The 26389-nt window shown below is 37.7% G+C and overlaps 1 protein-coding gene across 1 annotated transcript; it reads left to right on the top strand.

The window, feature by feature from the left end:
- The first annotated feature begins 9440 nt into the window (after positions 1-9440).
- On the top strand, positions 9441-24993 carry c1qtnf4 (C1q and TNF related 4). Its single transcript, XM_035416475.1, has 2 exons — positions 9441-9829; positions 19002-24993. The coding sequence occupies exon 2, from the start codon at positions 19007-19009 to the stop codon at positions 20096-20098; it is 1092 nt and encodes a 363-aa protein (XP_035272366.1). The 5' UTR covers positions 9441-9829; positions 19002-19006; the 3' UTR covers positions 20099-24993.
- Positions 24994-26389: the final 1396 nt, after the last annotated feature.

Raw genomic sequence — 26389 nt, forward strand, 5'->3', positions numbered from 1 at the left:
AAAAAGTTCAATTTTGGCTTGGTACTTTTTCTTCTTGCTCTATGTTGTGCCACTGTAAGGCACTAGAATTATAGTTTATTACAATAGTTTCTTTATGGAAGTCTGGAGATTTGATTCATACATTGGGGAAAACCAGTGTACCAAATGCCTAGCTGTACTAGTACTGCATATAATGCATTTCTATTATGCAGAATTGTTCATGGTTGCAAAGCAAATATAAAAAAGTAAAACAATACTCATGAAATGAGAACTGAGGAGTGAGGATTGAGGAGCCACTGTGAACAGTGGTGGCTGAATAATGAAATCTTTGATTTGAGTCAAAATTTTCATTATTTGCATCTCTCAGTATATAACTGAGCATAAGTAATTGTAGGTCTCTTGCTACTTCTGTCAAGCTTTGTGTCAGCTGGGTATTGTGTGGGAAGAGACAGGTGTGGGAATGGTGTGTTCAGCCAGTATCTAGATCTTGGGGCGAAAGGCCAAGGTGATTCTTGGGCGAAGTATTCCCCCTGGTTACTGTGGTTGCTAAGGGGAGAAAATATGGGATGTACACTAGTGAGGTCACTTCTTTCTCCACGCTCTGTTTGTGTGAGTGAGCATCACCCCTATTGCCTTTGTGGGAGCTCCTCAGTCAAAGAGCCCAAAGTGGGATGTAATAGGGGCCTGTGAGGGCTGGTGGTTTCAGTATGCAGTTTCCACTGTTTTATAGAGTATCTTGATGAGAACACTAGTATGCATAAGAGGCAGGGATTTATAGTAAATTGAATGTAAATTGAAAATGTCTAGTGGTGTTTTAGTCATAATTATATGTGAGATGTGCTACAGTAGTCAATATACAGTGACCTAGGGAAGAGGCGGACCACCAACATTTATAGTAGGAAACAAAGGCTATGCAGAATTTATTTCTGTTTGGTTGACAGTATGCTACTGACCTGTTCTCATAATTTATGTGGCATGTGGTGTGTCAAGTAGATATAAAGAAACCTACTCAGGAAAAATGTACTATTTTTTGGAAAAAGGGAAAAAAAAGGGGGGAAAAAGCATGTGAGGTTCAATGTGTGCTGGGTCTGTAGTTCTTCAGATCACTGCATATTTTATTCTTTGCCAAAGCTTCAGACTGGGATGTTGTATTAGACTAGATTTGCTGATGACACTAAGTTTGAAAAGGGTTTAGAATGATGCATAACTTTTCTTAATATCTTAAGTAAATACTGTGGCCAAAAGATGTATGCATATTTTTGGCTGGACCGCAACAATGTGTATGAGTGACTGACTAACTGAGTGATGAAGTTACACCATTGGTCGGCCGGATCAGGTGTGTTAGGTCCAGCTGTATACTAGGTTTTAACCTGGTCTTGTTTCTCTATGTTTCCTTAGGAGCCTCATTAAAAAAAAAACTTCACAGATGATAAAATAAGACCACAGATGTAAGATGTTTAAATGTCTTTCTAAGAATAAAAACAGCTATAAATGGGCAGTACAACCAAAACAAAACAGGGATTTCAAGGATTTATGATTGCTGTGAGAATATTCCATGTGTGCTATGTGTTACTGGGCTTACTATCGAAAGCTGTTGATTATTCTAAAATGAATTTCTTTACTAGTTTGCCAAATTAAACTGCTTAGCGGACAGCAAATACTTTGAGGACACAGAATTTAGGAGGTGGATTTTAACAAAGCCCAGGACACCAGAGAACCTCCTAATCCTTGCAATAAGCACCATGGTAACAAGCACAGTGAGTCAGGAGCTCAGTATAGTATAAGTATAAGTGGAAAGATGGCACCCCCTATCTTGATCTCTTGATCTTATAGCACTTTCATGTTGCAGTTGTATCTTCATCTAGCAGTTTTATTTTGTACTTGTATTGCCATCTTGAAGTTGTAGCTCTTTATCATATCTCTTGTAATCATTCCTCACTTCTAGCTTGACTTTCTATAACTTTAATGTCTTAGCGCAGGATTACTGTGTGAAATAGACTTGAGGTCCATGGCTATGGATATCTGATACTTCATGAGAATTGTACCTTATTGGACCTGTGTTCGGTAGTTGTTCCAGTGACCTTCGGTATGTACTTATTGTAGATCACTTTGGATAAAAACATCTGTCAAATAAAATGGAATATAAAAATGGAATAACAGAAATTGCATTCTATTAATCCTGTCTGCAGAAGAACCCAGGCCCTGCTAATTGTGCACCAGTGAGCACCTCTGTTTGATTGGGTGCCAGCTGTGAGTGTTGTCTTCACACAATGACTGCATGGCTCAGCTGGTGGACTGCAGGGTGAAAATAAGAACCAGCCAACAGCATGTGCTCACCTCTATAACAACTGCTACCAGAGAGCATGTGGGGGGGACGGTGTCTGGGTAGTACATATCAAGTGTGGATGCTGTTCCATTTTAAAACTGGCTCAGTTTGTCAGCTTGTCAAGCAGGTTCTGAATATCTATTCATTTCAAAAAGCTGTATGTCGCGCACAATGTTGCCTTTGTCGAATATACGCAGCCAATAGGAACGTAGGCCTCTCTCTTCCCGTGCACTCAGAGTGCACGGGAAGTCTCTGCTGACACACTGCTGTTGCTGTGTGTGCGTGACTATGAGACTGTTCCCTGAGATAATCAGAGTAAGTTAGTTGGCAACTAGGTCTGCAAAGATTATAGTTTATGGATGATTTTTATGATTGTTTAACATCATATTTCTCATCATATTTTGTTAGCACAATGCAAGCTGTAGAACCTAGATAATTTGCTTGCCAGTTTGCAAACTGTGGGTGATCTGCTCACGTGAGATGAGAAGACAGCTAAATGCTTGCTACTTTAGAAATACCAAGTGTTGCACTTCCTCAATATTTTGGCTTTAAAAAAAGAAGATCTTTAGTGCATATGGCTGGTTGTCTCAAAAGCTGGTTTGCCTTCTACAGCACCAACTAGATAGATCTGGTACCATGCTGTCACCTTTTATGTCCTTATAGATCAATGCTCATGAACGAAAAGATGAGAGGAGAGGACGCAATTTAAGAGTATTGGGAAGGGCTGTGTGTGTGTGTGTGTGCGCGTGTGCGCACATTTATATGTCCTGCCAAATTTCCCATCCCAAATTCTAATGGCCAGAATGAAGCAAGTTCATGCATGTACTACTGTCATAAACAGGTATGTTTTGTACCACACATTATTTATGAATTTTGTTAATCGTCTTCCAAATGTGCCTGTTCTGACACATTAAAACATAACATTCAACAGAGACAGTGTGAGTGAAATGCCTATATATTTTTAATATAAAAAAAACAGCAATTTATTCTGTATTTATTCTTGTTAAAGTGTGGCAGAATGAAATTGCATTTAGTTGTCCAAATGTTTTACATTTTCTACATCAGTGTGCTTCAGTTTTCCACTTGGAATTTCCTTCCCCACGAAATCTTGCTGATTTGTAAATATTGAGGGAGAGGTCTATTTGGTAATTACACTGATCAAAAAGATGTGTTGTTCAGGAAATGTTTATTTTAAATAAAACTTTAATTTATGTAACTTTTGTAATATATTGAAAAACATATTCTTAAAAAGAGAAAGTACTATTTATGTTCTCAAGGATCCTCAAGAATCTCTCGAGATCCACCCCGATATAAAATATATTTTTTTTCTGAAATACAAAATCACTTAATGTATGTTGTGCTGTTAGTCAGCATAAAAACCTGAAAAAATACTCACTAATGGTGTCTCTTCCTTTGATTTTCCAATAACAGCTTAGCTGACTTCCTCCCTGTTCTTGTTGCTGTTACCCATCAATACTGGAGAAATGGTCTCTGTGGAAGTGTTCACAGAAAAAACATAATGCAATGACCTCTTTATTTATCTGAAAACTGTTAAATGTTAGAAAGAGAAGAACTGGGGAACATCCAATATTCTCCAATTATTTTCTTTTACACTGTATCATGTTATTTGTTGTGATATACTGGTTCATATTTATTCAGTCATGGAAATGTTTGTTGTATGTACTATTGCTATTCTGACGTATGGTTTTTGCGCCTCCCTTGAAGTTTATGTAGTCTAAACATCAGCCCTTCTCATGGCTAAACAAATAATATTATTTCTTTTTTGGAGTATCAAGTGAGTAAGCAAGTCTTTACTTTTCCAATTCATATATGTCCTTGTGACCTAGCACCTTGCACAAATTATTTGGTGTGTGTTTGTTTTTTCTAACAATGAAAATTTAACACACAGTAATAAATGACGTCTGTATGCCTCCCACCCCCAACACAACAGGATTGGCATAATTAAGTTAATGTTGCTTAAATGGGCTGCCTTTAGACATTACTTTACCTGCTTATTTGTACGTGTATGCTCTCTGTTCCAAAAATACTATGCTTTTAATAATACAGGATGTGCTTTTGCAACCTCTATTCCAAATTGATTGATTTAAAATAGGTACAATACGTTTTCTTATTTTAAAAATATGACAGACAGTCCCTTGCGTAGTTGTGCATTTCTATTCTGTTTCAAGTCCTTGACCTTATTGGCTCAATAGGTTACTTATGTTCTTTACCAGCACACCATCTTGTACCCCTGTGAGAGTCAATTCCCCTGTCATGCCCCTGGCACAATGCACATGGACATAAATAATTGAAAAGCTGTGCTTTTGGCTCAAGAGGATATTAGATTCATAGGGGGTGCCATATGCTTACTTACTGGCTAATTTCTCTTGAAGGCAACTCTTGAAACTCTTGCAGTCAGTGTCCTTCATTTTAGCATTTCAAATACAAAAGTGATAATTATTTCTTTTCAAATAGAGGGAATGTAGATTTGGACAAGAAGGAACAATAATTTTCTGGAAGAATGCATTGAATGTTTTATGGTGAATCACAGAGGGTAATTCAGTTTGATCCAAACCTCACAGAATACCAAGCCACTGGTAAAAACAAAAGCTAAATCCATAATTTCTCAAGAATTGAAAGGCAGCACTTCATGGTATTGGACAATATGTGTGCTATCAGTCTTAAACACTTACGCATAAACACAAATATTTGGAGTTCAACTGTGTTGTTGTTACCATACTTAATATGTATGTGAACGAATATGCTTATACAATGTTACCATCATGGTCTGTAGTTGCAGAGCAAAATACTGAAATTATCACTGTAATCATCAATGTGGCCATAATATGCAGTTTCAACTGTCACAACTAAACAAACTTAATTGTGCACACGTGAGAAATTGAACCCATGGCGACTTTGGGTCATGAAAACCTCTTTAGGTTAGCAAACAGCTATCCGGCTCAGCTGTTTTAGCTGTAGCTAATGTCCGTATGACTTCTAATGTATTTTTTTATATGGATTTGAAAAGTTCAGTGGTTTCTGTCAGCTGTGTACAAATATTCCACTGAAGCTGGACAGCGACCACAAGGGTCCGCTGGAGACTCGGTAGTGGAGCTCCTTACTTAAATATTGCCTAATACAAAAAAGTAAGCTGGGAAATCTGCAGTTGACTGGCTGAAGATATAATTGTTTTATCGATGTGATTTCAGAATTTTATAGTGTTTGTGAATTTAAAATGGTTTGAAATTAATATTTTGCACAACAGTTCATTGAGTTTGTCTATGATTCTGTCATGCATTAACAAATGACATTTTGGGGCCAAGTTAGCCTGTATTTTAAAAGAACTGTGGCCATTTGCCCCAGCCATTCTTATACACTGTCCATTTAAGAAATCAGTCTGACATTACTAGGCTATAGAGGCACTAGGCCACTTTCTCTAAATGTTGCCAGAGACCTCTTTAAGGAGATTAGAGAAATTACTGTTTGAACATGCCTTTCACTGAGGGGCAGGTCTGACCTCCAGACACTGCTTTGATCGTGTCGTCGCTACTGTATGTCCTCTGTTTTTCTGTAGAGAGCTTGGGCTTTGAGAAATTAAAGAGAGCAGCGAAACTTCATTGTGGCAGCTAATCAGAGGTGTCTGTCACGAGCACTAAGCAGTGTGAGAGACGCAGGGGTGTGAGTCTGAAGCCTCCCCGTTGGAATTCTCAGCAAATTCACGTGGCCAGGGGACAGCATGTAGGCCGCCAACGCAGAGGCAGATCAGGGAAAAATTGAGGAATGAGAAAGGCAACGGGAGAGTGCTGAATTCCCTGTTTGCGAGTGCCTCAGAATGAGGCAGGGCAGGAAGTTGGGGGATTGCAGGGATGGGATGGGTGATTCTCTCAAAGTCAGCAATTGCTCACTGTCCTAATCGAATTGGTATGTATAATTGGTTGCATATAGTTTCACAGCCAGTTCAGAACATGAAATATGGCTGACTGGCATATTTAGGAGGATATTCATTTATATTATAAGATAGCTGCAATAGAATTGTGCATACATGTAGTTTTAAAAAAAAAAAAAGATTTTGACCTCAATGAAACATAATAGGTTTGTTCAAAAACAACATGAGATTGAAGTGAACTATCCTTCATTGGATCATAGGTTGCAATTGCAACCTCAGCCCACATACCTGAATTTATACCAGCAGTGATTTATAAAATCTCTGGTTAACTAACTGTGAATGATAAACTGCATAGAAGGGAGGTAGGCTGCACTATTTTTGTGCAATTCATCTGTTTTTTTATCCTAATCTCCTCTCCTGGTGCTTGGAAAATGAGCCATATGGTGTGGGAGACAGGGCTGGAGGTGGAGAAAGAGAGGGAGATATAACAGGATTTTGAGATTTGCTCTGTCACAGTCGAGTGGAGGGGTGTGATGTATTTGTCAAAGCAGCCGCACCATTCCCCCCACCCCCCGTGCATGGCTTGTCAGGACTCGCTGTCATCAAATGCTGGCATCCACAGCTGCTGTCCTGGAAACGAGGTAAGGTTGCCAGGGATGTACGAGCATTCCAAATAATATTTTCACAGCTCAGTGCCACCAGATACTGTCTTCAAATAGACATGGCTGCTTATAACTATTAAATACAGGTTGCGCAGAAGTAATAAGAAGTGGTTTCACTGGTGAGCATAATGTGCTACTAATTAAGATAGATAAAGAGTGAATTGTTCAAGAACTGCGCACCACTAATTTTAACATCAACAAATATATAGCGAATTCAGATTTTACATATTAAAGGTAAACAAAGTCTATTTATATGGGATAATTTATTAAATTGCTGTTGTATTTAAAGGGGGAGGGATCAATTTGTCAAATTTTAAGCCATGCTGACAACAATTTCAGCTTAATATAATGAAAAACCTCTAGAAATAATTGGTCCAATATCTGTGGGGGATGCCGTTATGTGGTGCTTACCCTTTAATAATAGTACAAGGACATAATAGGCATACACAAAGATATATACACTCACCGGTCACTTTTTTAGGTACACCTGTTCAACTGCTCGTTAACGCAAATATCTAATCAGCCAATCACGTGGCACCAACTCAATGCATTTAGGCATGTAGACATGGTCAAGGAGATCTGCTGAAGTTCAAACCAAGCATCAGAATGGTGAAGAAGGGTGATTTAAGTGACGTTGAACGTGGTATGGTTGTTGGTGCTAGGTGGGCTGGATTGAGTATTTCAGAAACTGCTGATCTACTGGGATTTTCACACACAACCATCTCTAGGGTTTACAGCGAATGGTCAGAAAAAGAGAAAATATCTAGTGAGCGGCAGTTCTCTGGGTGAAAATGCCTTGTTTATGGCAGAGGTCAGAGGAGAATGGCCAGACTGGTTCGAGCTGATAGAAAGGCAACAATAACTCAAGTCTTTAGTTATGAAGAAATGAGGGTGTGGGCCACCATATAAAATGACATGATGGTTAAACCTTCACAATTTTGTTATCATTATGTGGAGAATATGCATGCTGAATTTGAGGCTTACAGGCTTGAATGAACAAAGTGTCCAAAACATAGGGAACATACGGCAGGTGAGCACATCATACACCATGGTAGCCATATGTAGTGACATAGCACTTATCTCACCCGGGCTAAATCTAGACATTAATCTCAGCACAATCATCCCACACATTTTTTTTTCTGTGACTCATATGAATCCTGGCAAAGCCACAAAAGACAATATTTCCATCCACATTGGGCATGGTCAATCACTCAAACAAACTTAATAATGTGTATCTACACAGCATGCCATCCATGTCCATTTCGATACAGACCAAATTATTTCATGTTGAGTTATGTGAAGGAAAAGCAAAAGGGGAGAAAACCCCACAGAACAATAGTATGTGGGGGTCTCTTAAGTGGGTTTCTAGTTTAGGTACCGATGTTATTTATGAAACTAAGGGGCTAACTGTTTCAAGTCCCAATCAAGCATCCCTCTGGGTGTAAGGAGGGCCTATCTGTTATACGCTTTAGGAATGTGTACTCTAGTGTGTGCTCTCCTGAAACAATAGAGGATGTTTCAGCAAAAGGATGGGTTTACAATTATGACCAGCCATTCGGTACTGGACATGAAAATCAGGCATAAAAGATAAGAAACAAGAACTAGCTCAGTGAGCATGGAAGCCTAAGAGACCTAATAAAGACTTGGCTGAAAGGTCTGCTTCTGACATGAAAGTATTTAATGGTTAATTTGATGTCTACATGCTATCAGTCAAAGTCTGAGTGTATGGTAACACCAACAGTGCATTCTGTGTTTTAATTAGTGAATGGAATACTCTAAATATGTCAGTATATCTCTGAAGAGCTTACTATCATTATTTCAATCAGCAATGAGGCAAGAGCAAATTATGTAGTTGTTTCCAGAGGCAAACTGTTCACCAGCCTGCAGGAGCTACATGCATTCTGAAGCCTAATTACATACCCAGGGAAATATTGATTGATATGGATTTCCTTAGGCAGAAGTGAAGCATGCAATTATCACTGCCTTTTCAGCCTCATTTTGAGAAAGAAGAGAATATTTGTTCAAATTGCTCCATATTTGCTGCAACAGCTACATGCTCTTGTATAACTCTACAAAAAAAGGAAAAAAATTAACATATGGGAACAAAAAATTGGAGAATAAAAGGCAAAATGCTAAATAGCAATTCAAGAATATTCATTATATTCATTCATACCAGATTCATACCTCAATGTATTCCTGCTACATCCCCTTCCCCCAACTGTGTGTGAATTTGGCACCAGTGTTTTCTTTTAATGCAGCACAATCCATCCCCCTCCAGTATTTAAGTGCTTGTTTAGATTTAGTAATTTTCTCCTCCCCAATACACAAGTGTAAGCACACACATACTGTTTAAATGAAGCACTGCGTACTTCTTTAATCGTTCTCCTTCATTACCCACTCCCTGTGCACACACATTGGATAATCCTCTTTGTCATCTTACTCCCCTGACCATTCCACTTGCAGCAGTACCAGTGAGTATACGTCTGTGAGCAAGACAGAGTGTGCATGTATACATATGAGCTCTCAGCCTTGGCAACACCTCAAAAGAATGCTGCATCCACCCCTCCCACACTTGTGTGTCGCCTCACTGCTGAGCACTTTAGCGCATGCAGCCCGTCCAGAACCCCCCTGATTCGTAGAAGGACCCCCATTGAAATTCAGATCCCTCCGCTGGATTCTCTAGTGTGTGTGCGCAAGCGTGTGCGTATGTGTGTGTGTGTGTATGTGTATGTGCGTGCCACACACGCGCACACTGCCTGGCAGATATCAGCAGGTTGAGCCGATCGGAGGAAACACAGAAATTAGATTCATTGGTCAGATATTGCTGTCATTTGCCTGCTCTCCGTGCATCCTAACATTTCACAGAAGAGCGGAGCCGGACACAGCGCATCACCTTTACTCCATAGCTGGGCTTCCCCTGTGTGGATTCAATTGAGGGAACTTTGACAATACCTCCCTCCTTCCTACTAAACGCAGGTAAGGCGATTGTTATCTACAGTTGGTACTACTACAGCGTGCCAGGATTATTTTCCCATGCTTTCTGGGCTTGAATTCTGAGTCAATTGTCTGCTGTTAATGTGTTGTAGTATCCAGAAAACATGCATAATTTATAAGTCCCGATAAAACATCATTAATATTGAATCAATTGTGTTAAACAATCCTGAGCCTGTGCCAGCCTTCTGTTTGAAGCTGATGATTAGCAACTTTGATGTCTTTTCAAGCAGAGTTGCGATGCTGGTTTTCTCATAATTCCTCTGAGCTCTTCCCTATTCTTCCACCTACTGTCTTCTCACACAGACCAATTTACAACAGAATTATACAATATTATTATTATTAGGCTCTGATATGACATTTTTGATAAAAGTAATTCAATATTCATGATAAAAAAGGTTGACACCCTTTGTAATTTATTGTCCCTGACCCATGTGCAAGATGCAGCCTCCATTTTATTTTTATTACTTTGTTTTTGGCAAAATCCCCTTCAGGTGCGACTGTCTTTAGTCATTAGTCCAGGTAATTGTACAGTGGTCTACTGTAATCAGCTTCCTTAACAGTACAGCCACAGTGATTGATATCAGTCACATGAAAGGCATAACTTCAAAATAGATGGGCATTGTCCTGTCCATTCAATTTACCAGTGCCATTACTCACATGCACAGTAAAAACAAAAACAAGGGTGTACATATCACATCCTATCCTTCCAGCCATCTTAGAAAAATTAACCACCCCATGCATTAGGAAGGAGATGGGAGCAGGCATGCATTTTGAGGAAAGACTACCCCACAACCCCTGCCTCAACCCATAGCAACATGACCACACACCGACCTTGAAAAAGAAGGTGGCACACAGGATTACTTGACACCCCTTATACAATATTGATGTTCAATTAGCGCCGATGATCGAGCTGCATGGAGAAATTGTTGTAATTCATTCTAACATGATTGGCTGTGGTGCACCACAGACTCAGGCACACTGTAATCTCAGACATTTTCTGACACCTCTCAGCATGAGACCATTATTAAATTGCTCATCACCTCAGTTTTCATCTTATTGCTTCACAGCAGATGCTGTTGAGAGGTACTCTGTCTTCATATCACCTTTCAAGAGCAGCTTTATGGGTGCTGATTTTATGTAATTGATGTTTGAATTTAATCAATGCTCATTGCCAATGAAAGTGAAGATAAATTACTGACCAGTATTGTATCTTAACCTTGATGATAGAGTATCCATTCATATTTAATACAACTATATATTTCCAGGCTGGCTATTTTTATTTATTTATTTATTAACCAATGACAGACATGATCAAAAAAAAAAACCCACTGCACTGAGTAAACAATCTCAGTCCATCAGCCTGTGCTGCAGCTCGATTTACACATAGCCCTTGCAGCACGCTGTCTCGTTAAAATCGGCAATATTGATCGAAGACAAAGATGAAACGCTTGAAGTTGCTGCAGAAGGCTAACAAGGCATCGGTGTATTCCAGCAGCTGTAACACATTCCCCCTTTTCACTTGCGCTGTGCTCACGATTAGATCGCGGTACGGACCGGCGCCTCAAAACATCAATACATCTAAAATCTCATCAGCGTTGTTCAAATAACAATTGGAAGAGAACGCTCCTGCGAGGCAGTTCACGGGAGATTAACTAAATGCAATCTGCCAGAATCTGCCCTGCTCTCTGGCTCTATCGCACGACATGATCTGATGAAATCATTTAACAAGCCTCGTGGTGTGTTCTGCCTCTGAAACCACTGCATGAAGCCGCACACACATAAAACACCCTGACTGCAATACATCAGCAGCAAGTCCTGGGAGCTAGAAAAGCCCTTCTGTATAGGGGAGACTCACATACCACCACGCAGTACATTATTAATTGTGCATTAACCATGCAGTTGGAACCGACACCTTCTGGTGAGGCGAACGTCTCTTCTACTCAATCAACATGGGTAATTAGCACAGATGTCTTACAGTGGAACAACATTATCCTGGATTTAATGCTGAAAGTAATTTTTTGATTGCTGGCTAATCCCTTGCTGGCAGCAGCCGCTGCAGCCCCAAGGCTGTCACTAAGATTAACTTTGGGTCCTATTACCATGATTCTGGGCAGAAAAATCACATGGGAGCTCAATTCACTCTGCCTTTGTTGCTTCTCTTGTAATCCACTTGATTTCCACTCTGGAGTAGGACCCAGGTTCAGAAGACTTGGCCTGCTCAGACTTATCCAGTGCTCCGCCGCATGGCATTGCACCCTATAAAAACCCGAGAGTTCTTCTATCTTTCATTGTATCTTTCATGTTTTAGCTGTACTCCTTAATTTAAGGTGATCAAATTCAAAATCAAAGCAGCAGTAACATATAATGTTATAGGTATGGCTGTGTAATGCTATTTACGTTTGTTTACAATTCTATACGTGCTTGTTTGTTTGGCTTTACAATTATTGTAAATTTAAAATGGGCCTTCTGTGCCTTTTGGTGATATCGAATTTTTGTATTCCTGAAAAAAAAAATATTGATGTTTTTGTTTTTATAAGTTGCAATGTAATGTTATTTACCTTGATATTTACCTTGATTTTTTTCTATTTATCTTGATTGGATGTTATAAATGCTGGTATTATTTCATGCAATGTTTTTTTTCCCCTTGTGCATCAGTTTTGGAATTTATTTAAGGAATAATACATGAATGTAAACCCATAAAGCATACAAATATAACTAGATCCCCTCAAAAGGAAAGGAAAAGAGCTATTTTTGTGCTTCCAGTGTGCTATGAAGCCGATAATACGCAACCAGAGTGACAAATCCAGGTGCGAAATCATTTCCATACAGTGCCAGCAGTGTAGAATAGAGGTGTGGGAGAAATATGAAAGGGGGACTGCAATAAACCTAGGGAGACTCCAGAACATTTCAGTGCTGGGAATATCACACGCCCTACGCGGATGACTGATGGCCATGTTCTAGAAGCTACAGGACTATCAATATCCCCAGCCAGCGATGATAAATGCCCGAAAGTGTGGGGGGAACATGCTACCTTACTGATGTAGAAAGATGGGTAACAATGCAGTTCTGTCAGCTGTTTATCTCCTCTCAGTAATTGTTAGCGCTTCCTCGAAGACAGATCTTCTCCCCCCACCCCCAGCAGGAGAAGCCACAGAAGTAGGACAGAGGCCCTCTGGGAGCTAGTTGAGTTGGCAGCGATCTGCTAACAATAACCATTTTGTTTGAGAGCCACAGATAACAAAAAAACAGAGGAGGATGTTAGCAAATGGTGGTTTTACCAGTAGGGAAGTATCTAGATTGGTAGCTAGGTATGTAGGTATGCATAACAGGTAGATGTAAGTCTAAAATGTAAAAATACATAAAACAAGAAAATGGTCAACTTGCTGTACCATTGTCAACATATGAAATCCAAGCATGAATGGGTATTTTTAATGGTTGATACTTAGATGCTTGCAAGCCAAAGCTTGGCTGTGTGCACAGGTTACTTGGAACAGTAAAGTAGGTCTCATTAAAAAAAATGTGGGAGATACTGTTGATTGGTTGTTGGGGAGAAGCTAGCATTCAATGGCTTTGTCACTCAGCAGGGAGTGACTGATGCTACCTCTCGGGAGACATGTCACCCCACCCCCTTCATAAACTACATATATGACTTTGAATCAGTTGTTGTCATGGCAATCGGTTTTCTCCCCCTGTCCATCCCTTGGTTTTAACAACCACAAAGACTTGAAGGTGATTGGTATAGATTTTTTTGCCTTCTTGCTTTTTTCCAATTAAATATGGTCAGAAAAGAAGAAGAAAAAGCTATAATTTGGGCTAATATTTTAGGCTGCTTTAGAAGGTGCATTAATCCTCACAAACTCACCTCAATAACCTGCAAAGCAGTGAGTGGTAAGTGTCTAAAATTAAGCTGCATATGGTACAACACCATTCTTAAATGCATGCTGGAAAGCACTGTTGTGACAAAAGTCAAATAAGAGTGTGATGGTGGTCTCACATGTATTTACCTGATTTTAACAATTTCAATCTCTTATTGTCACTTAAAATTTAATTCAGGAATATAACTATCGTCATTAATGTATTTTATTCAGCCAATTAAAGCATACATATAGACGGAACTGTCCTTCTATGATTATTGTATTTCCTCTTTATCTTCCTCTGAACAGTCAGCCGTGTGAGATATGGTTTGTTTTATCTCTAGCCTGGTCTTTATTGATCTTCTTCTCCTTGCCACTGCTAATGTGTCAAGTGTGAATTGAGGTGGAAATGTGAAACATTTTCATTTCTGATGGCAATGACCAAGCGTAACGACAAGTACTGTGTGTTCTTGGCATTATCTTTTGATTATTTTGTCTCCTTTGGCTTGCCTTTAGGGAAATAGCTGATGCTTCAAGTTGTATTTTTATTGAAAAAAGACACATGAACTGACCCAACATTCCCTAATAAACATAAACATCATCATTACTGGATTAAAAAAAGACTATAACCATAGAAAGAATAATCGGGCTTTGTTGTGTGATCACCTTTCGCAGATATAGAAACAGTTCCTTCGGAAGTTCATCCATTATTAATTTAAAGGACAGTGGGTAGTTTAAAAATGCATTTTGATATTCATTGGGCTATTGATTCAAGTAAATATTAGTGTGGATAAATACCCTTGTCAAATTGTAAATAATATAATGCCTGTTCTCTAAAGCTTTATATCCTATTGTTTCCTTTTTTTGAATATCTTTTTTATTTTTATTTATTTATTTATTTATTTATTTTTATTTATTTTATTTTATTTTTTTACAAAAAATGCCCCCAAACCTTTGTCAAACCCCAGTTATGTTGTTGTCTTTTAGATATGTTCTAGCCAATTCTATGTTGCACAAAAAAAATGTACCTGTTGGTCTGCAGTGGATCAAGTGGGCATTGTTGCGTAGTGTCTCTAATCATTTTTGAGATGTAATTTGTGCATGTTTCATTTTGTTGACACTTCCCTTTAATTGCATCAGTTTGTGCTCACAGACTAGTTGTTCTAGTTAATCCTTGATGGTCACACTTGTGTTATTCATTATCAAATAATTTCTGAGATGAGTGTCTACAGTGATGCCTCGTGGAAAAAGGTTAAAATTTAAAGGAATTGAGATATGACAAATGGGCTTGAGTTGTGACAAACCTGATGAAGGATAATGAATTGCATACAAAATGGTTATGCTTCAAATAAAGCTTTACTAAAGATTGCTTTCCATCAGCCTAACATTATGAAACATTTCACAAGTCCATGAAAATATGAAATTAATAGAGTAGTTTAGTTAGTTAATATTCGAGAGAATTAATCTTCCTGAAAGGCAAAAAATTGATTAATGTATTTGGGTTAAACAATAAGAAAGGGATTTTAGGACACTCAGTGCACAAAGTCAACAGGTTTTCTGATCTAGTCTGACCTTGACTTGCAAATGGGAATTTGGTTTCAATTTCCTTCTGAAAATTACTAGATACTGTAGGTCAAGTGACAATGTTATATTATGTATTCTCATCAACTAATTCCCTGTAAGTTCCGGTTCCATAATCTGTTGTGTTCATACCCATGATAGCAGTTCCCATGTCTATCAACTGAATTGCAAAACCATGATAGTTTGACAGTTCCGAAAGCTTTTCACTTGCCGTTGATTATGTTTGTCTCTTGTGATTCACAAGTCCGGGGTTTTTTCCCTTCCTCTTGCGCATTGTCTCGTCAATGCTGGTTTTGTGCTGTAGTTTTTCATCCATTCATCATCTCATTGTGCTTTTTTTCAGAAGATTCTCACCTGATCATTTGTATTGTCAGCATTGTGTGAAATTGAAAAAAATGAGCTAGGAGAAATGTATAATGTTAGATTCTTTTGATAGGCTATTATATCAGATACCATTACAAAATTACACAGTAAAAACAAATTGTTTTTGTTGGGGAAGCAGCTTGGAATAGCTTCCTGTTGCTCTCTAATCTTAAAATTTCACATATTCCTCTACTGGGTACCTATGTTTACATCTTTGACTATGCCTTTCACAAGTTTTATGAATTGATATTAAACATATAATTGTGTGATATCTGTGTGAATTATCCTTGTGAATGGATATATAAGTCAGGGAGTCTGTGAATTAAATTGTTATTGCTATTGTATTCATACATTTGTCTTTTGGCAGAGTTTTGGTTAGATTGGTAGACATGGGCTCAGATTTCAAGGGGGTGGAGTGTTTGTACACTAATACACAGAAGTTCTTATTGCTATATAAATGAGTCAAAGAAAATGTATGCAGTGTAAATCATTGTGGATATGCAAAATAGTAGTTACTCTGCCATTTCTGTTTCTGTGATTCAGGGGAAAACATTGATACTTGTCTTTTATATTGTTTCTGTTAATGCATTCTAGCACCAACTGTCCAGATTGGTTCTTAAAACAGAATTGGTACAAAAAAAATATGCACGATTAGCATCAAAACTGCTCTTATTTCAACATTCAAGGTGTTATTTTAAATTTAAGTTGTGACGATTGAGTGTGGAATGCCTAGTGATTGTTTTTGAGGAAGCTCGGTATGTTCCTGAAATGGTACAGATGGTTTCTATGTTATCTTTTATTTTGAGGTATAGTATTCATGACCAAAACAATTTTATGTTCCCTTTATGTCATACTGACGTTTGATTTTTCTTTTTCTTTTCTCATATTTATTTTTTCATCATAACACCTGAACTAATATTTTAATATACTCACTTCTGCTATTTGAATCATTTTGTTCAGTTCAGGGGGAAAGAGTTGGGTGTTTTTTTAATTTATTTTATTTTTGTTGCAGTACATTGAGCTATCTTTAGTGAACGGTGTACAGAGAATACGATTGTGATAAACGAAATAACATACAAATAGTATCATATGTAGCCTATTTGAAATACCTTCTTGTTTTGTTTTGATTTGGTGTACTTATTAAAGCAATATTTAAATATGTAAAACTTGTCAAGCTCAGTCTGAGCTAGGATAAATGTAAGTATGGATTTAATTTAAATTTGACCATTATTCATAGCAACAACAAGGAACTTATTTGATATTTTTTCATCTGTAATCATTACTGATTTTATTTTGACATGTGGAATGGTGTTTCAGAATTTCTAGAATTAATCACTAGCTATAGTAATTGTTGCATTGACCCATGTACACTGCACTGTACAAAGGTATGCGCACTGTGCAGAGGTGAGGACAGCAGGTAAAGAAGTTGTTTGATGGCATTGGTCATAAAAATAATGAATGCATTATGACTATACGAGTTACAGGTGCATAAGGAAAACACAAATCTCAAACTGGGTGTTGGACATGCCAATATCTATAATGGAACATTATTTTTGTGTATCTAGCTGATGTGTTTCCCTTATATTTACCTTTTCCATTCTCTATGTCCATTTTTATCATTCTTACTAATGTTAATTTACACTACACTATGCTTTTTTTTGCATTTGTGATTGTTCTGTCTTACAATAACTTACTCTAGATGTTTTGGATCTTTCAAATTGTTATTCATGCCTAATTTAAACAGCATGAAAGAATGGGAAGAACTGGAGCATGGAGGGCCAACCCACAGAGCTATGTGCAATTGTCTTATGACCCTGGGCATCACCATAAATATATCTCCACATGATACTGCTGGTTTTCAGCAGGGACAGACAGGGATTGCAGTCAAAAGCATAGATTGCACACAGACGCTCTTTATAAATGAGCTAAGTAAATGGAAACATTTACTAAACCATAAAGGAATAAGGATTTGTTTTATGTGCCTAGGCATTGAGGCACTTTAGCACCAAAATCTGAAAGAAAAGGCAGGAAAATTAAACAGATTTAGAAGACTCCTTCTGAGTTAAGTGCCCATCTACAAGCATAAACATAATTGTTCAGACCTCGTCTCCCGCATTGCCCTCCTAACGCTCTTATTGTTGTGCTCCTCTTAGCCCAGTGCAACAACAGCAACATCAGGTTTTGTCTGATAATCAACCTGAAACAATGCTCTGAGCTAGAATGCCCAGCCCGAGAGAGCTGTGCTGCCAAGAAAAATGGACCCCTGAAATGAGAGACAAATACAATAACATGTGACACCTTACGCACTTGATCCTGGATTAAATTTATCTACCTTAATGTAGAGAGAGTTTGAAATGTTCCTTTTTTTATACAAATGTGTAGCCTCTGAAATTCGTTTCAAGGAGGCTACATGTGTTGTCATTATGCAAGCACCGCTACCTAAGTAATAAAATAAAATAGCCCTGGGGATATGAAAGACTCATACATAATGTATGTTTACATCCTCTTATCTATGGATTCTTCTTGGGGGAAATCAAGGAAGCTCGGTGATAAAACATCATGCATCATATGCGACCAAGCATAAGGGACCGGTACATTCCTGGAACGTAGCCAATTTTTCTATAATTCCAAGCAAAAACTAAATTTTAAGTCAGTGTAATAATACAGAGCTGAAATGGTTGGCGAAATTCTGGTTAGAGCACCATAGCACTCTTACTTTACCTATGCCATGACAGTGCTTTCCCATGCACACTGCATTTCTAAATGGAGGTGAAGTTACTTTTGTCATGAGACAAATGAGACAAAAAAATAAAAGAAACATTTGCACAGTAAATTGTTTAGTGTTAATTTAACTCTTACAGTTTGCACATGAGTCCAATAGAGACCATATGTACTTTGTAAGAGAACATATTACTGTGTATGTTCAACAATTGTAGGCTGTTTGAAATAATGGTAAGTTGGAAAGCACTGTTGTGACATTAAAAGTATAGTGGTGATCTCACTCGAATTTACCTACTCTTCAACTTCATATAATACCTCAAAACATTTTTTTGTCTGAAATTTCCTTTTCTATACCGCAAAGTCAATAGTTGTGCAGTTACCAATTTAGTGACCTTACAAAGTCACATTTTTTCAAGGATGTCTGAGGTAAACTCATCGTCAATATTATATGGATTCTGAAATGGGTACCAAGATCGGACATTGAAAATAAAAGCCCAGCTGACCCCAAGACCACGAAAACATTTTAGTTTTAATATAGAACCAATCGTTGACTTTTACTCATTACTCTATTACCTATAATGTACTTTTTCCACCTGACAACCTGTGCAGCTGATAGTGTCTTTTCTTTTCCACAGAAAAGATGATCTCTGCCCAGGCTCTCCTGATTGGCTTGGTGTGTCGTTTCATCTGTGGGTGTGCATCAGCCTACACGCCCGAGGAGGCAGCGGAGCAGCAGTCGGCTTTCTCTGTGGCCAAGACCAGCAGCATGGAGGGGGGCCCCAAGATGGTGGTGACCTTCGACAAGGTTTATGTCAACATCGGCAATGACTTCAACCCCAAAACCGGCATCTTCCGCTGCCGCATCCCCGGGGCGTACTACTTCTCCTTCACGGTGGGGAAGTTCCCCCGTAAGGACCTGTCAGTGATGCTGATGAAGAACAAGAACGAGGTGCAGGTGATTGTCTATGATGAAAACTACAGTGAGGAGCGCAAGGTGCAAAGTCAGAGTGCTATGCTGCAGCTTGACTTCGGGGACACTGTCTGGCTACGGCTTCACGGCAATCCCAAGTACGCTATCTATAGCAACGTAGGTCACTACACCACTTTCAACGGCTACTTGATCTACCCAGACACATATTCCTTCCAGCGGCCTGTCCACCAGAGCACCATCCATAGCTACAGCAAAGAGGTGTTGGCTCACGTTGGGCAAACTACTGATAACCTGCAGTTGGACAAATCAGTTCAGACTTTCAAGGAAGAGGATGATGAAGATGAGGAACTCAGATCAGCCTTCTCGGTGGCCCGCACTCAGAGCATTGTGGGAGTAAACAAAGAGACCTTCGAACACATGCCCATAAATTTTGACACAGACTTTGTTAACGTCGGTGAAGACTTCGACATTTCCACAGGCGTCTTCACCTGCCGCATTCCTGGAGCCTACTACTTCTCGTTCAACATTGGCAAGCTCCCCAACAAGATCATGTCTGTCAAGCTGATGAAGAACCACCTCGAGGTGCAGGCTATGATCTACGATGACAGTGACAGCAAGAAGGCTCTGCAGAGCCAGAGTCTGATGCTGTCACTGCACCGTGGTGACACCATTTGGCTTTTCAGCCACCAGCATGATGGCTATGGGGCTTACAGCAACCATGGCAAGTACATCACCTTCACTGGCTTCTTGGTCTACCCTGAGCTCCCCCTGCATAGACCACAGCCAGCCAGAAAACCTTAAACCACATGGTCCTGAATAAGATTTCTCAACCTTGCTATTTATGGACAAAATGTTGCTTTAAAGACTGATTTGTCATTCTTTTGTACATATTTGGCAGTGCAGAATTTGTTCTTTATTTTTCATTCACTCGAGGGGTATGTGCAATGACTTGGGCGATTATCATTTTCTTTTGAGGCTGGGTTGTTTCCACTATTCAGATAATGTTTCTGTGAAGCAGATTCCATGAGGCCATATAAGGGGCATCCTAACCATTACTTAAAGAAAGATGACACATTTTGCAGTTTTCTGGTAGTGATTAATAAATCAACCTTATTCTAGAGTATAAAGAGAAAACACCTTTGATCCACATCAATGCAAAGTTCACTTTTGTGAAAGCTTGGCAACGTGGATAAACTTGTTTTAGATGTTTGGACAAGATGAATTCATATTAAGTCATCAGCTTTTTTCCATTCACTCTAAATGAGCCTTGTTCAATTTTGACAAAAATTACCCATTGCAGTCTAATCTGTTTGATTTGAGCAAATCCGATAACATATTCAATCAATTTTATGAAAGCTTCTCAGTCCAACCATTAGAGAGGAGCAAATATACATATTACTTACAAATTTCATGAATATATAACCACAGCACGCAAACTACATAACCATTGTTTGCATACCATGTTACTGCTATTGAATAAATGTAATAATAATTGCTATTGTTAATGCTTTACCTTTTCACAACAGTAATTATACTTATTCAATCAGTGGTGAGGCACAACTGTGCTCAGTAACAATCAAGCCCTGCATTAATAATATTAACACAGTACCTGTCTATTTACTGTAGGCTGTAAAGCCATGAAAATCAATGTCAAATTGTACTCAAAATATAATTTTATCTGTGCTATATCTGTACTTGGCGGGGATCTGTGAGTTGATAAATCTAGTTCACATCTGTATTTATACATTTAAAATTATCTTTAATAGGACTAGGTTCAGTAAAAATCAAGAAATTGTATGAAAATATAAAATTAAATTAAATTAACTAATAAAGCAATAAAGTTACTGTTCTTTATCGAGGAGGGTTACATTATAGGAAGTCAAATCTTATGTCAAATCAAATGACAGTGATTTGCACTATAGATTACATGCTGCTGGTTATGCACCAAATGAAAAAAGTATGTCTTTTCAATGTTTACATTTTGTTTACAGATTACAGAGTTACACAGCAATGGGAAGATAACAAACCGTGTAAAAGGTGTGACTTGCTTTGAGAATGCATAAAGCTCCTCAATCAGTTGTTATGTTTGTAATTTAAACATCATGTAGACTAAATAATATAACATGTTTAATTAATTTTTCATAAAGCACCTCAAAGTGCTGGACAGTGTAAAAGCCAGGGATCAATGGTAAAAATACACATTAGATGTAACAAAACACAATACATTATGGCAGTACACCAAGTAGGAAAATATATATTTCTGCCGATTAGATATGGAAACCTTATCTGCTCAATATTAGAATTCAACTTGGCTGAAAAATAATTATATCCTTTACCAATGAAGAGATATTATTACAAATACAGTTAAATAACATTGCTGGCAAAAACACATTTTTAGGTAGGCATAGCCATTTAAGTTATTTTTTTTATTTTAATTTTTAAATAATTTTCAGTGGACTGATTCATTGGATTCATTTCAGCCTGGTAAATTATTCATGATATGTGCAGTTTGTTGATGTGTGGCAGACAATTTCACCATGCTTGCCATGTGCTCAGTGCACGGAACATAATTAATGTATAGCACACACAAATGTTATCTCTTCTGTGATTCATTTGAAGTTATATAGTACCTGTCATCTAAGACTATGAGCAAAATATCTTGGAAAAAAAGGTCCAAAAAGTCAAAATATTAGGAAAATATGGTCTTTATCAAGCATTCAAACATATGTTTGTGTTCAATACTATCGACTCATACACCAAATTTAAATAACAGCATTGTAATTCTGTTACCTCAGGTTTCTTAAAATTCCTGCGAAAGTTCAAAGTTTTACCCAAAAATTACATAATCGTATTTCATTATCAACCCATGCAGTGCCTTCCGAAAATATAGCAAAGGTACAGTGAATTTTTTTAAAATTTGTGCTATATACTTAAGGCATTTGGATTTTAGCTCAAAAGACCAATATAAGACAAAAATACAGACAATCAACTTTTATATCATGGTATGTACATGTGTATATGTTTTACAGTTTTACAGAAACAGCTGTTTTTGCCTTGAATCCCCCATTTTCAGCTGTGCAAAAGTAAGTTAACAGATGACCTTAAAAGTAAATCTAAGCAATAAAGTCTAATATTTGCTTGCGTAGCTCTTAAATGCAATAACTGCTTCAAGTCTACGACCCACTGACATCACCAAACATTTGCCATCTTCTTTGGAAAGGCTTTTCCAGGCCTTCACTGCAGCTGCTGTCAGTTGATCTTTGTTTTGGGGGGTTTCTGTCTTCAGTCCCCTCTTCAGCAAGTGAAATGCATGCTCGAGTGGATTTAAATCAAGTGACTGACTGACTTGGCCAGTCCAAGACTTTACAGTTTTTCCCATTGATGAATGCTTTGGTTGCATAGGTAGTGTGTTTTGGGTCTTGCTGCAGGCTGAAGCGCTAGCCAATGACATTGGAGGAATGTGCTTGTATGTAGTCAGACAAAATCTGTCTGTACACATCTGAATTCATCCTACTCCTGCCATACTCTGTTACATCATCAATAAAGACAAGTGAGCCTGTTTCAGAAGCAGCCATACCTCACCACGCCATGACAATATTTCATTTCACAGATGAGGAGGTATGCTTTGGATCATGAGATGTTCCTTTTATTCTCTGCACTTTCTGCTTGACTTTGCTTGGTTAAGGTTTATTTTGGTCTCATCTGTCCAAAAAAAATCTGATGATGAAAGGTTTGCATCTTGCTGTATCACCTATATAATTCTGCACTCAAAGTCTTCTGCATACACTGGCTTTAGATATTTTCAGCCCAAAGACTGCTGGTGATGTCACTAACATCACCTTCTCTTAGGGTTTTTCTTTGGGTTTGTCTGTCATCAACTGCAGTTGTCTTCCTTGGCCAACCTGTTTATTTCCACCAGTGGGTTCTCTTATTTTCAAGACTTTCTAAACTTCTGTGGTTGATATGCCCAGTTTCTGTGCTATCCTTCTTTAGGAATTCTTCTGTTCTCTCATATTAGTTTAGCTGTTTTTAGGCACAATTAGTTCTTCATGATGTTGTATGCCTCTGACACTAAAAACAAAAAAACTAAAAAAGATTGTGAAGACTAAGACTAAAATAAAGACTAGACACTCACTGCTCTTTTATGTGTGTCTAATCCATGCAAACCCCTGAGCAACAGTTAAGACCTGTCAGTCCACCGTTAACATAATTTTACACAGCTGAAAACAGGTTTTCTGGACATTATAGAAATCTTTTGATTTAACAAAGAAAAGCATCTCCACCATGCGATCCTTACTTTATCGTGGTGGAGTAGCACACACTCTCTGCCATTACTCTGATATAGGACCTTACATTAAGCCCTTATTACACCACAAGCACATGCAGGTCTTGATTCAAAAGACGTATTTTAGCCATACCATCATCCAGTCCAAACATCTGAAATGCATTTTCCCTGCTCCGAACATGCAAAATTACACAATGAGATACTGGCAACTAATATTTTCAACCAATAGATGGCAACCTATTCTAGCTGTCACGTGTGAATTCTGTAACAGTCGTAAATAATAATATTATGGCACAGTTCCTTGCCATTATTGATTATTTTTATCTCTCTTATGTCACTATACATAGGAACATTTTTGGAGCTTCACTTGAACTGAATGGCTTCATGAGATTAATATATATAGTTGTCTGTGTTTGCAGGACTATATTGAAGTTTCTGAATGATTTATATCTGAGGCATGGGACATTAATCAAATGATGATACTACAGATATGTGTATGATGTGTTTGTGAATCATTCCGTTTTTAATCTGATCCAGTTGATATTTGTTCTGTATTTTTATCTTTCCAAATATAATATAAAACAGTTGAAGAATAAATATATCATGATCATGATATTGCTATGATGAATGTATATTATATGGTTATTTTGGGAGTATGCCACAAAACAACTGATTCAGCGTGTAATCCATATGACAATTTTGGAATCTTTCTGCAACACTGCTGCTAAAAACAGTTTGAATGGTCAATTCCATAAAATATATTTTCATCTGTGAGCAACAGTATTTAATTTCATGTGTTTACAGTTTTGACCTTTCTGTTATTACATCAAAACAAATGATATGCCAAAACATCTGAAGAATGAAATGGCCAACAACTACCATTTTGTAATTGTGTTAATCCTTCAGTATGCTACTGCATAAAGCAAGTATGACATTCCCCTGTAAATGAGATTATACTGTCTTCTTCATGTTCAAGACAATATATTATCAATGTTGAAAATAATTGAATGGTGTTAAAGCACCAATTAATTTTTTAGTGGAATTGCATTTTTCCTGTAGATGACTTGACTGTTTTGATCAATTCTAGGCCTATGTCTCACCTGCAAGAATAATGAATAATATGATTCAGTTGTCTCATGCATGCTTATAGGTTCTAAGCTTGTGAAATGATATAAAAATACTGTTTCCTAAATGTAGTTTGCATCAGTTTATATCATTCTATACAAAGGTAAACATTTGTAATTACTACATCTGTGGCATTTTGGTAAAGTGTACATTTATTTGTGGTCATGTACAAAATTCCAAACAAAAACAAAAAGGGTGTTTTCAAAAGTACAAGGGTGTTTTTAATATGAATATGTCTTTGAAAATTGCTTGTGAAATATGAGGTAATAAAGCCAAAAAGTTAACACTCATTTGAATTGCACTTTATTAACTTATTAACAGTATTATACATTCTGTTTTAAACACTGCATCATTATACAAATATAAAATCTACAGTTCTACATCATACAATAATTTGCACAGCAACAGTTGTGTTGCAAAAATGACACAAAATGGAATATGGTCCCATGACTTCTAAGCCCTGCTGCACAAATATATTTGGTAATGTGGAGCCATGTATTTATATTATATCTTGTATCATCCTATATGGGTGTTGAGCGAGGTGAGTAATGTACAGGAGAACCTCCAAAATATAGAGGAATGAAGAAGTGATTCATTTTGGCCATTCAAAACGGAAAATACACCCGTTTTAAGAATCTAAATCATTTCTTGGTTTATGTTTCATATTCAGATTGTGATAGCCATATTTAACAAAATAATTGTGTCTTCATTTTATAGCTAACATCCTTAAGTTTACAAAAAAACAATTGAACTAGATCTGGACTGGAGCACAAAAAAATCTCCTTACAAACCAATGGTCAATGTGTGGAATAGCTTGCCTGGACATGTAGTGGAGGCAGAAACACTGGGGGTATTCAAGGCCCGGCTTGATACAGTGTTAGATACTATCTAGCTTTTAGGTAAACTAAGCGTTAAGTACAGTTTAGTGGTAGGAACAGACAAGCAGTGTTGGGCTGAATGGGCTGTTCTCGTCTTACGTTATGTTATGTCATGTTAAACCCTTATGAGTCAATAAAATAAATGCAGAAGTCTTTTTCAGTGTTAATTAATATAGTATAATACAACAGAGGAACTAGTATGTCTTCTTCCCAAGCACAGCAGAAGAAATAACATATACAGGGACAGGATGTACAGTGGTAATCATTATCTCATAGAACAATTTTTTTCTAAGTTGATTGTCAAGCAATACAACACCTTTTCCATGACTGCCAATTCATGGCCTTTCTCCATTCTTATGATCAAAATCCATTGAATTCCATTCTTTAGCAGTATTTGTAGGACAGTTTTGCCTAATTTTGATATAATTTCACTTTTTCATTGATAAAGTGTGACTTATTTTTATTTGACCAGGCAGCCTCGTGGTTGTATGCCTCCGCCAACCAGTAGCCAGTGCTCTGTTTGACCATTTGGATATAAAATGTCATCACTTCATCATTTTATCCTATTAGATATTTGTGTGAAACTTGGTCATAATTAGCATATGAATTCTTGAGTTATGGCTAAAAACATGTTTTGTGAGGTCACAGTGACCTTGACCTTTGACCACCAAAATCTAATCAGTCCAAGTGGATTTTTGTGCCAAATCTGAAGAAATTCCCTCAAGGCGTTCCTGAGATATCGCGTTCACGAAAGAATGGGAGGGATGTGAGGTCACAGTGACCTTGACCTTTGACCACCAAAAT

This window comes from Anguilla anguilla, chromosome 5 (genome assembly GCF_013347855.1).
Source record: "Anguilla anguilla isolate fAngAng1 chromosome 5, fAngAng1.pri, whole genome shotgun sequence".
Taxonomy (NCBI): domain Eukaryota; kingdom Metazoa; phylum Chordata; class Actinopteri; order Anguilliformes; family Anguillidae; genus Anguilla; species Anguilla anguilla.

Coding starts and splice junctions, on each gene's coding strand:
- c1qtnf4 (XM_035416475.1), top strand. CDS start 19,007: ATGATCTCTGCCCAGGCTCTCCTGATTGGCTTGGTGTGTCGTTTCATC.